This window comes from Centroberyx affinis, unplaced genomic scaffold (assembly GCF_046629955.1).
Source record: "Centroberyx affinis isolate AG114_WGS23_722 - 3 ecotype Tasmania unplaced genomic scaffold, CSIRO-AGI_Caff_v1 ptg002334l_1, whole genome shotgun sequence".
In the NCBI taxonomy this organism is placed as follows: domain Eukaryota; kingdom Metazoa; phylum Chordata; class Actinopteri; order Beryciformes; family Berycidae; genus Centroberyx; species Centroberyx affinis.
Genome location: NW_027280601.1, coordinates 225,940 through 238,742, shown reverse-complemented (window position 1 = coordinate 238,742; position 12,803 = coordinate 225,940). Strand labels below are relative to the sequence as shown.

Sequence of the window (12,803 nt, the reverse complement as noted above, 5' to 3'; positions counted from 1 at the left end):
AAAGTGTGTCTCCCTCCCACTATGTAATAATCAATCAGCTGTTACATTCTTAGTCACTCCATTCCTGTCATGTGAAACAGATAAGTGTGACACCCTGAACCTCACCGCTTCGTGAGGTTCCTCTCTTCACTACCTTGACAGCTTTCAAACCCAGACCCAACAATCATTAACATGCTGAAAATGTTTTGCTTGCAGCCCGTCGACCATCCACCACCACAAAGATGCCATGCGGAACTGTGCCATGAGCATGGACCAGATTCAGGAGTATCGCTGCCCCCTGTCACCTGTAGGGGAAACCCCACTGTCTCCTGCATATAGTGCTAGTGAGTATCAGAGACACACACACACATATACACACACACACATACAAATAGACACATACAGACACATACATACAAGCGCTACACATACACATAAACACCTAAATAAACACAAGAAATTATTTTTTTGCAATCCCTTACCTCTCTCTCTCCCTCTCTCTCTCTCTGTCTCTCTCTCTCTCTCTCTCTCTACCTCTCTCTCTCTCTCACCAGTCACCAGGCACAGAACCCACTCAGGTGGGCGCGTCCTGGCCGTCGTCCCTCCCTCTCCTGCGATGCGTCGTTCCAGCGACCCTCAGCTCAGCCCTTCAGCCAACAACAACCCTCCAGAGCATCCCGCCCACACCTCTCACTCTGCGCACTCCTCACCCGCCCATCATCCCAGCTACCAATCACACTCCTCAGAAACAGCAGGAAGCTACTGTGACCTCAGACCATGTCCTGCTGGTCCTCCCAAACCCCCAGCTAAGAGCTACGTGGAGCGATTGCGAGTGGAGGAAGGGAGGGAGGAGGGAGCGAGGGAGGAAGGAGGAGAAGGGATGTTCAGCGCCCCACAGGTGGAGACGGCTTCCTCGTTCAGACCATCTAGGTATTGGACACACACACACACACACACACACACACTTGCACCAAAAAGTATTTGTAAAAGGGACTCACAACATCAAGAAAGTTTAGTGAGTTTAGTGAGTGAGTGACTCAGGTAAATTGTGAGTCACAGAAAAGTAGATTACATTGAATTTAAAATATTTTCCTGTAATTGGCTGAATTTCCAGCGCTAGTTCCCTATGCAGCAAACCCCAACTGCATGTTTCCGTCTCCATCGGTAAGGGGAAACTGGCAAAAGGTTGTACATATAGATGATGAAGCAATTCCAACAGCTTTAGAGAAACCTGTCAAAACCTTAGGAAGTTGGTTTGGTGCAACTTTAAATGACAAGAAGGCAAAAGCAGGTAAAGCAGCAGCTAGTTCGAGGCACTGGGAGCATAGAGAGGCCAAGACTACCAGGGAAGTTAAAGCTGTGGTGGCTGGAATTTGGTCTGTTGCCTCAGCTATTACGTATCGGCCCTTGACAATATATGAGATACCTATATAAAAGTTAGAGAAGCTAGAGAGGCTCCTATGTCAGGAAATGGCTTGGAGTCCCACAGTGTCTTAGTGTGGCTTTGTATGGAAAAAGATTTTGGATTTACGCATATCTAGCCTAAGACAGTAATTCAAATGTACAAAGGTTCGAGATGATGCTGACAGAATCTAAACATCTAACAGGAGTACAGCGCATACTGCATCAGCGGAGTGAAAATGGAAGCAGTTCAACAGACACACTAAGCTCTCAGATGTAGGGATATTGTAGGGCAGGTGCAACAAGGGTGGGTAGGACTAGGGTTGGGCATAGGACAACTGTTATGGAGCAGCACAAGTCAGTCAGGGAAAAAGAAAGATGTTTGTGGAGCAAATTCATCAGCAGGAGAAAGCAGCAAGGCGTTCTAAAGCTGTCTCTAAGGCAAAGCAGCATGTGTGGATGAATTGGTAATGTGTAGAGAAGAAAAAACTTGACGATCTATGATGTGCTACCATCTCCCCCAAATCACAGTCAGTGGGTAACAGAGGACCCTGAGGACAGTCCTTTATGTTCAAGTGTAGCTACACTTGAGCATATTTTATCAGGATGTAAAATGAGTCTATTCCAAAGACGATACACCTGGCGCCATGATCAAACGCTGAAGCAGCAATTGAGTTAGAAATGAACGTGTTAGTTGATAGGAAAGAAGGTATTAAAATAGTTTTTGTCTGTTAGGGGAAACAGTAGGAGCGAAGCAGTTTTGGCCAGGCATTGCAGGACAGCTAAGAGTGGGAAGAGACGGGAAAAGGGCAATAGACTTGGGTAAACATCTGATAATCCCGCAGGAAATAGGGAGCACTACCTTAAGCCAGACTTGATGTGGTCAGTCACAGCGGATTGTGTATTTTGTGGAGCTTACAGTGCCGTGGGAGGACGCGGTAGATGAGGCTTATGAAAGGAAAAAGGCTCAGGTATACTGGATTGGTAGCAGAGGTGGAACAGCAGGGTTGGAAAGCTAGAGTTTGCCCCGTGGAATTTGGATGCAGAGGGGTTTGTTACAAAGTCGGTGTTAACACTACTAGGGGAATTAGGCATTCGTGGACGGGGCTTAAAGCAGGCAGTAAAAGCTATGTTTTACACAGCAGAGACTGCCAGTGGCTGTGGCTGAGGAGAAAGCACCATGATTGGAACACAGTATTTCTAAAGTAAGAGCCATTGAGTGTTAAAGTGTACAGATTTAGTTTGGTTTGCTGATGTATTGGTCTGGATTGTCAATATGTCCAGTGGTTTATAGATCTATGACAGAGGGTTGGATTGCTAGCATTTGTTTGTAGCTTATTTGCTGATATAGTATTACCAGGTATATTGTTTGCTAGTGGTACATTTGCTGGAATATTCTATTGTATTATGTTAGTAGTAGGCTTGCGGATATATTTTGTTTGGCCAGGCATGCTAGCCAAGCATCTAACTTTCTGTTGTACTCTTACTTAGAAAACATCTCTTGATTTGTCACCATCTTATCAACATTCTTTATCCTTAGTCCTTGCCATTTGCTCATGTGTTGCAGTGGTTTAGTAAGAAGTTTTTAATCTATTTGTCTCTATTGTGGGTTGAGTTGTATAAGGTCCTCTAATGTGATCTAATCGTTCCTGTACAGGTACGAGTCTTGCCTTATGCCGGCTGAGAATAAGCCTCTGGAGATGTCTGTGCTGAAGAGAGTCAAAGAGCTGCTGGCTGAGGTGGATGCAAGGACCGCAGCCAAACACATTACCATGGTGGACTGCACGGTATGTACAGTACACACACACACACACACACACAGAAAATACCTTCACATGCACGGCACATACAAGTGCTCACACACCCTGACATCTTGTATCTTACGTTTATTTATTTATTTTTTTTGTTTTATCTTGGGCAGGTTGCTAGGATACTGGGCGTAACCGCTGAGATGCAAAGGATGATGGGAGTGTCTTCAGGGTTGGAGTTACTGACGCTACCACACGGACATCAATTGAGACTTGACCTGCTGGAGAGGTAAACACACACACACACACACACACACACACACACAAACCTCACTGTCATACTTATTACTCACACTTTCATTGATTCATTTATTATCCCTCCTGTCTCCTCTCTTCTTCTCTTCCCTCTTGTCCTTTCCCCCTCCCTCCCTCCCTCCTTACCTATCATCTCCTCCCCTCATTTCCTGCCCTCATCAAAAATAAAATGCATTGTAGCACCTTCCACTATTAAACAGTTGATTAAAAGTAACATTATGCCTCAATTTGTATTTTCGGAATATACTGGTAACACTTTAAGGCATCATAAGCACATTATAAGTACATTATAACTTTAAATAACTTCAATAAACTCTCCATTGAAAACCACAGTGAAACGATTCAACAGAATAAATGTGATAGTATATGACTCATCAAGCACCATCTCACCATATCCCTCATGTATTACAATACATTACATGCTGTTATAATGTGAATTTCCCAGATGGCTTATAATAGGCTTTGGTCTTATGCCTTATACTTCCTTATCAGCATCACTAAGTAACATAAATTGTATTGAATGCCACTTTCCTCTTTCCCCAGGTTCTATACCATGTCTATCATGATGGCAGTGGACCTGCTGGGCTGTACAGGGAGCACAGAGGAGAGGGCGGCCCTGCTCCACAAGACCATACAATTAGCAGCCGAGCTGAAGAGCAACCTGGGTAACATGTTTGGCTTCGCTGCAGTGATGAGAGCGCTGGAGCTGCCACAGGTAAGGGAGACAGAAAGACTGTTTTTAAAAAATTTTATCCACAGAATGTTCGCTGAGTAGGCACACTCTTTTTTCACCATATTATACCTATGCACTCCTAAGAGCTGCCCAACACAGCCACATGTCTAAGAAGTGCAGCCACTCATCATTATTTATGTCTCTCTCCCTTTCTCCCCTAAATCAGATTTCTCGTTTGGAGCAGACGTGGGTGACGTTACGCCAGAGACATACAGAGGGCGCCATCCTGTATGAGAAGAAACTCAAACCTTTCATGAAGAATATGAACGATGGCAAAGGTGAGATCCTAGTCCGGCCTTTTGTCCTCTTGTAAATGGGACACTGATTTTGTGTCTACTTGGAAAAACAAAGACAAGACTTGGGTTGCCTCCTCTTTGTCTATGCAACCTTATATGTCTCTGTCTCTGCACATGTGTGTGCATGTGTGTTTTTAAGAAACTGCATGTTGGTGTTTGTTTACATCTCTCAACTCTTCACACTGTGTGCTTCCAGAGAGCAGCGTCCTGTCCAACACTTCCTTCCCCCACATCGTCCCTGTCCTGTCCCTACTGGAGCGGGGCGTGGTGCTGGGCGAGGCGCTGGAGCCCTGGGAGAGCGTGGAGGTGGGAGTGGATGTGGTCATGTGCCACCTAGAGGCAGCTCGCACCATCGCACATCACGGGGGGATCTACAGAACCAACACTGAGACCAAACTACAGGGTGAGGCCAAGTGTCCATTTGCCATATTTATTTAAATTATGAATGCATCCTTCCTGTTAAACATAGGTTTTAGGAACAAAATGTGGGAAAATGACTTTTTCTCACCACTCCATCCCCATTGCCAAATTTGAACCACTGGATGAGGCAATGGTTAACTTCCATTTAGTTCAGTTAACAATGTTTGGTTATCTTTTATGGTGATCTATTCTGTTTTGTATGAGTCTGTTCTGGGCCAGTTGCATAAACTTAGTTTAAGACTAGTCTACATTGTGAAAGACTGAAAGAAAAAGAGCCATCTTATGTGTTAAGTCTTTTCTCACCACAGCCTGTAGTGTTCATACTGTACTCCTAGTGTGTAGTGATGATGAGTGTGCTCAACATTAATGTCGCTAACATCACTGATCTGATGTAATGATCATGTGTGTTTGTGCGTATGTGTGTGGCTATTATGTTTACTGTACTGACCCTTAATACCTCCTCATTGTTTCCCAGTCTGAGGTCATTACTGCTGTATTGACCAGTCTGTCAATAACTATCAGACCAGATCTCTGTTTTCTATTATACCTTGCTATTGATCAGCCTGACCTCAACCCCTAGCCTTTGCTCCTTTTATCAACAACTCCAAAACAAACTGCAGATATTTACTTCATACACTTGTCAAACTCTATTTAGCTAAAGATTTTCATGTTTAAAATATTTCTCCAGTTCATTCATAAGGAGAGGAGCTTAGAAGTTTGAATTACATAATTGAACAGTGGGGAGGGATATACTTTCTAAATAGCAAGGCACACAGGTTAATTTCCCTGTAGCAGTATTGCAGTGAGCACCAAGGTTATTATAGTTTGGATTTTTTTATTAGTTTATATAGTTTTCACTTTAGTTTTAGTTTTCTGTGTGGGGTTGGTAGTTTTAATTTAGCTTTTATTTTTCACAAGTGTTTAGTGATGAATGAATTGCGTTCTCTCCTCTCCTCTCCTCTCCTCTCCCCCCTCTCCTCTCCTCTCCTCTCCCTCTGCCTCTGCCTCTCCTCTCCTCTCCTCTCCTCTCCTCTCCTCTCCTCTCCTCTCCTCTCCTCTCCTCTCCTCTCCTCTCCCTCTTCCTCTTCCTCTGCTCTTCCTCCTCTTCTCCTCCTCCACAGGATTTCAGGAGCGAGCAGAAGTGCGGGAAATCTTCCAAACAGAGTTCCAGATGCGTCTCCTGTGGGGCAGCCGGGGCTCGGAGGGCAGCCAATCGGAGCGCTACGAGAAGTTTGACAAGGTCCTCACCGCCCTATCACACAAGCTAGAGCCGCCTGTACGCCACAGCGAGCTATAGCACCTGCCCACCGCCCACCGTCGCTAAAACACCCCCATCTGCACTCACCACTCATAGTGGTATGGTCTTGCTTTGCATCGCAGTGGATGATGTGGAAGAGTCCAATGTGAACACTTGGAGGGGTGGAAGAGAATGAAGAGGCAGCTAACAGAGCATGTGCAGTGAGCAATAGGAGTACAGGAGAGAAAGTTTCACTCACAACGTGTGTCACACTCACTGTTGACTCCAAAACAGGCACAGAGATCCTTCTGTTCCTCCCTGTGGACTTCCTCACTTAGTGCTGAATTATTAAAATGACAAACGGGGGAGGAGAAAAGACAAATGGAGAAGAGGCTGGGGGAGATGGGTAATCGGCTCCTCTGCTTGGTACAGACAGCTACATAGGTACGGTGTGCCCCGAGGGCCAAACAGAGCTGGAGATTGGCTTTGCTACAATAAATAGAGACATTCTCTTGTTTCAAACAATTGCTGTCACACACTGTAGCAGAAATGACAATGATAACTAACATAGCTCATATAGAGATAATGTTTGTGTGCGTGTGCGAGCGCGTGTGAATGTGTGTGTTTACATTCCTACATTTTTGTACATGTCATTAATGTTTCATGTGGTTTTTCGTCCTATTTATTTGTAATGATCAAAGGGTATCAAAACATTATTGACGTTCCGACTCAAAAACCATGAAAATCTGTCAGTGCTCATTCCAAGGGAATCATGTTCATAAAACTCATTAAATATGTATCAGGCAATCCCATTGAAACCCATTAAAAATGTATCAGGCATGCATTAAAAAAAATGTATCAAACATGAAACTTTTCCAGAAATAATGCAGCAATTTCAATATGAGGGCTTTTGAGTTGTTAAAAGCATTCAGAGGGCTAAGCGACTTACCTCTGTTGTAGCTACAGTATGTTTGACTAATGCATTTGATATCAGTGGTTTTCTCTTTCTTGCTCACCAAATGTAGCTAAACAGCGTTAGGAGAGACACAGAGGCACTGTTGAAAAGATCTGGGATGTATTCTCTTTAAATGTACTTAAAGCAATATTTCACTTTTCACATACATTACCATTTATTGAAACAAATACTTTGGTGTGATTCTGCGGGAAGGAAAGATCCAGTGCCCCGGCATGTGTATTCAACACTAGCATTCTGAGTTTTGGACAACTTAGTTGCTAACCTGTAGATTATAAATGTGTACAATTTACAGTCCGCCAAGGGGAAACTGGAAGAAAATGTGGTATATCTCTACAGAGGCCCAGGGCAGCCATTACTGGTTCATTTATAGTCACTTATGACGTTAATGCATGGTTGATGCATGTTACAAAGTATAAATGTTTGACCAAAGTGAAATATCGCTTTAAACTAATTTAAATGGAGAGTTATCTCAAACACGAGATAAATAGATGATTCAAGGAAGATCATTCAAATCAGTGATCGATCTCGAATGATTTTACACAGACAGAGATATCTGTCGTCTTTCATCTTTTTTTCAATTTGAAAATCTGACTGGAAAAAACTTCCCAAACGGACTGCAACTGAGAAAGCGTAGACCACAACCCTGCTATGGAGAATGCTCTTTGGATGAATGTATTGAATGTGTGTATCGGCTATAGAACTATAATGATCCCGATCATTTTATTTCTATGGTGTTAAACGAGTGGTCGACTGTTCAGTGTTAAATCAATGCTGTATGTACAGTATGTAGGCCTGAGAGGGCTGGAGTCCGCTCTCAGAGCTATATGCAATCATTTCAACCAATCAGAATCAAGGGCTGAGACCCATCTAGGACAGACACCCATTCAGAATATCATAGGATATCTTAGAGATGTTAGGCCTTTCACTTTTTTCTTTCTACCCGTTCTTACCCCTTCCTTCTCTCCCCCCACAAATTGTTGATCTATACATGAATGGACAGGTGAAAGAATGGCTCCAATACAGATTTAGGAGCAGCAAATCATGTCAGATTAACAATTAATGTGACAAAATTCTAAAACCCGAGATCCTTGATGTGAGGTCAGCTGTAAACCCAATTATAGATCAGAGTTCATGAAGTCGGCTCCTCATGCCACTTCCACTTTTGGTCCAACAGGGGCGATCTTTAGTCAGCAAAAAACAAAAAACTAATAGTGAATCATTAAATGTAATTTAACACGCACACATACACACACAGAAAACACACTTTTTTTGTGTGTGTTTTCAGACCAAGAGGATGCCTACTGGTTTAGGATCGATGACAACGACAACAGTGATGATGAAAGTGATGATGATGATGATGATGATGATGATGATGATGATGATGATGATGATGATGTAATGTCTTTTTATTTGTTTCTTTTGAATGCTGTACAGGAATGGTCTGCTGGTGTGTGTAACAGGACATTCTGGAATGAACTGAAATGGAAAAAGACAAAAAAAAAAAAAAAGATTTGTGACTGATCCCAGTTTTTTATGTACTGTACATAGCAATTCACTTTTTTTTTTTCAAATAAAATGATTGCTTGTGTCACTGAGTTTGATTGTTTGTTCAGAAAAGCATACTTGCACACTGTCAGTATATCAGTAACTGCATAACACATTCCCGTGTGACAGAATGCAACTTCTCATTAAATCAGTTTCACTTGGTCAGCATCAGTGTGGAGCAATTAGCAATTAGGGAGATTCAGCCCTAATCTGTATAATCACACAAGTGAGCTCCCTGTACTGTAGGAGGATGATGATGATGATGATGCTCACCCCTCCTCCCACACACACACACACACACACACACACACACCACAACCACCATTGTGCACCAACATGCAGTACATTTAAGTACAGTAGTATTTTAGAATTGCTTGGTATAAAAAGTTACATAACCTTGTCCTAGACCAGTGGTTCTCCACCAGGGGCTTGCAAGATAATTTTGGGGGTCATGAGATGATTTACGGGTTAGGGAAAAAACATATTCTACTAAACAGATTTGTTGTCATTCCTATTTTTTCAGATTTGTCCCTAATTTTGCTTTTTTCTTGTGAAATACTGAATAGTTTTCAGTCTCTAGGCCTCCTCTGATTATTAATTTAAGGAAACCAACCTGGAAATTATTCTTTGGTTGAACAACATATGCACACCTGTACTGGGGGTCACAAGTAGGCATGGCTTCATTTTAAGGGGTCACAAGCTAAATAGGTTGAGAAGAACTAACTGTCCTAGAGCAGTGGTTCCAACTTGGAGGTCTGAACTGTTCTCCACTCTGCATGCAGCCTGTGTGACAGGGGTGCAAGAGTTTGAAGAGGTCTCCAGCCAAGTAAGAAGCCATTCCCATGCTATGCACATTGTTAGCCAGTAGGGGACAGAGTATCACCATCAAAGCCAAGCCGATCCTGGTCTCATCACTTCTCTAGCCAAGTGTAGCCATGAGCATCCTGCTACCTGGTTCACTTTCTATTTCTGTTCACAGATCATGGCAGGGGTGCTAAATGCTGGGTGCTGGATGCTGGGTGCTAGGTGGTGCAGAGTGTCCAGGGCTTCTCCCCAGCTAACAAGCAGACAAGAACATCTATATGTGTCAGTCCATGAATGTCTTGGCAGTATGCACCGCCATGCACATATGAGCTACTGTATTCATGTTTGTATGTACAGTCTGCATGAGTGTGTATCCCCAGGTTTACTGAGCATGCACAGTATGCACTGAGCATGCGTACTGTGTGAAGAATCACACATTGTTTGGTGTAGTCAGCGCAGACAGAACCACGGTGATGGCAGTGGGAGGGGGGGGCAAAGACAGATGGTGTGTGTGTGCATGTGTGTGTGCATATGTGCCTGTGTGTGTGTGTGTGTGTGTGTGTGTGTGTATGTGTGAGTGTGTGAGTGTGAGTACGACAGCGTGTGTATTTGTGTATACGCGTGTGTGTGTGTATGCCACTACACAGATGTTGTGAGAGCAGTTTTCTCGCTCTTGCCCCCCCCCCCCCCCCCCCCGCATGAAGGAGGCGATGGTACGGCCTGGCAGCTGTTACACTGAGGGGGGGTCGAGTTTATTCCAGGTGAAATATTTCCTGTAAAAAGACAAAGTATTCATCGCAGTAGAATTAGATGCAGCATTACCCCCTTTTTTTCCCAGAAACCTTTGACAGAATAGAATAAAATAGAATAGAATAGAATGCCCTATGATAATCTGCCACAATAGAAAATTGTCATTCGCTCTGCTCTCTGTCTCCCCTCTCCATACAGTTCCATAGGCGTAACATGTTATGGGTGTAATCTCTAAGAGGATTCTCTCTGCTTGGTATCATGGTACATGTTAATTTCAGCTCTTTATGTTCCTTATTGAAACAGACCCAAGATCTCCCAAGCCTGCCTTCCAGCCAGCCAGCCAGCCAGCCAACCAACCGTCATCAATTCACCCCTAATCTCCCCCTCCCCAGCCCTTTTATAGCTAATCCATTGTGTTGGTCATTGTCATCTGATCATGTGTGACCCCGGCTGCTCCGTAGCCAAGCGCCTGGCAAGTGCAGCAGTGGATTTTGACGTCCGACTATGAGACGATATCGGTGGGGTATTAAAACTTGCCTCCGTGGTTTCTTGGTCTTCTTGGGTTCAGGCCATAATTTTAGCTTGAGAGTGGCAGAGTTTTCTGAGTGTCAGGAGCTGTCTCAGTCACGTCAAACTCAGTTATGAATATCAGAGGTCTGGTTGAAACAGGCTGCCAGGCTCCTTTTTTCAGGCCGGGAAAAGTCTGGGTAGGATATGAAAATTGGCTCAAGCTCTGAAGTGCCATTACTTCAGAGGTGGACAAAAATACACCAAACTGTATCTTTGTCAGACGTTACAAATACTCTATTGAAGTGCATTGAACTGAAGTGCATTACTGAGATAAATAAATGAATTTATTTGTTGTTGTTTGTCTGTATGGAATAAGTTATTTGACCTCATGTATTAGGTTGTGAATCCAGGTTTGAGCGGCTCCAGACCAGAACACTTAAAGGCCATATGGATACAGGGATTGAGAGCAGAGAGAAGATCCCTTTAACAGGGTGTCTTGAATTGAATCTAACAGGTGCATAACTATACATATTCAGTAGTCTGAGTTGGGGCCTAATCTTGAGTGTTCAGATAATTGTTTTTATTATAAAATCATCTCAGCAACCTACTATCACAGCATTATGTGTTTGAGTAGGCCTACAAGGGCAAGAAATGTTTAATAGAGGCTATTTTGCTTCAGTATTTTGTATTCTTAAAATATAAAAAAAACTCAGAAGTATCTTATAATAAACTAAATTAAAGTTTAAATTAAAGTTTGTTGACACCTGCAAAAAAAACAAATACAAAACAAAATACACATATCAAATATACGTATACACATATCAAATACATGCATTGGAAAAATGACAACGCTGACAATGGCACGCTAACTATAGCAGCTGTGAGTGAAACTCAAGCCAGCTTAGCAAATGTGAGGTGACACACAGTGATGGTGGGACCGTTCTTGGACATCTCACTCTATTAGGACTCATAGCCATTCAAATTATAGCCATAGAAATCCATCCCCACCCCACCGTCTGCCTCTGAGCTCAACCCCATGACCATGTTTTAGCTGTGACTATTCTTCATCCCGGTTGGGACGTTAAGACTGCAGCCACTTGTGTGTGAGAACCAACATCACATAAGTCCAGATATGAAGTAATGTTTTCAAATCCTGAACAAACGGTCAAAATACAGCCCACTTCTGTACCCCTGCTCATCATTTCTTCATTATTTTTCCAAATCCTCCATTCCTGCCTCCGCCATCATTGGATTCCTCTCCCTCTGTCCGTTCCCTCGCTTTCTGACTCCCCCCTTGCCTCCTCACCCTCGCCTCACTCTTCCCTCACCCCCGCCAGGCCCCCAGTCTATCTATCTATCTGCCCCTGGACTGACTCCTCATTAACACATGAATGAAGGCAGGGAAAGGCCCGCTAAGGCTTGGACGCCAACAGAAGGCAGTGGATTTGCAATTCAAACCTCTCGGACTGACACCCCCTTCACCCCCCCAACCCCATATATTGGGACTGGGACTGTCACCAGTATGATTGAGGACGCACGTAAGGGGGGAGAGAAGGAAGGAGGGAGGAGACAGAGACACACACACACACACACACATACACACACACCCACACACAGATGTGTATGCACATTCATGTCATGCGTCTGTGCACTTTCACATTGACGTGTACAACACACACATGCACACGCGCACAGAGAGTGAGACTGACAAAAATACACTTTATGATCTCAAACTATGAGAAGATAGACAATGAGACTATGACCCTAAATTTAAAGAAATATTCACTAATTTTAGCAGCCTGTCACAGATTGAAAAGCTGCCACTATTAGCATAGACCAAACTTTTGAACTCTAAACTTATTTTATTTTCAATATTTGACTGTATAGGCTATATAGGCTGACTGTATTTTCAGGCTATATGAATGAACATGAACAGATATTAATTGTTGTTGTAGACTGTTTGGATATTTTAATATGTATAATATTTGATATCTTAATGTGATTATTGTTTGTTGATTGCTATATTCTTGCAAGTGCTTTGGCAACACAAACTGTATTGTTCTGCTGATAAAGCTTATTTGAATTTGAG

At 43.2% G+C, this 12,803-nt stretch overlaps 1 protein-coding gene across 1 annotated transcript in view; it reads left to right on the top strand.

Moving 5' to 3' along the window:
- sh2d3ca (SH2 domain containing 3Ca) overlaps nucleotides 1-8,241 on the top strand; it is a 60,903-nt gene extending 52,662 nt beyond the window's left edge. Inside the window, exons 9-16 of the mRNA XM_071533174.1 lie at nucleotides 196-323; nucleotides 534-909; nucleotides 3,038-3,167; nucleotides 3,302-3,417; nucleotides 3,987-4,158; nucleotides 4,343-4,454; nucleotides 4,669-4,875; nucleotides 6,014-8,241. Coding sequence (XP_071389275.1) covers nucleotides 196-323; nucleotides 534-909; nucleotides 3,038-3,167; nucleotides 3,302-3,417; nucleotides 3,987-4,158; nucleotides 4,343-4,454; nucleotides 4,669-4,875; nucleotides 6,014-6,189 — 1,417 coding nt within the window. The 3' untranslated portion in view covers nucleotides 6,190-8,241. The remainder of the gene's footprint in view (nucleotides 1-195; nucleotides 324-533; nucleotides 910-3,037; nucleotides 3,168-3,301; nucleotides 3,418-3,986; nucleotides 4,159-4,342; nucleotides 4,455-4,668; nucleotides 4,876-6,013) is intronic.
- Nucleotides 8,242-12,803: the final 4,562 nt, after the last annotated feature.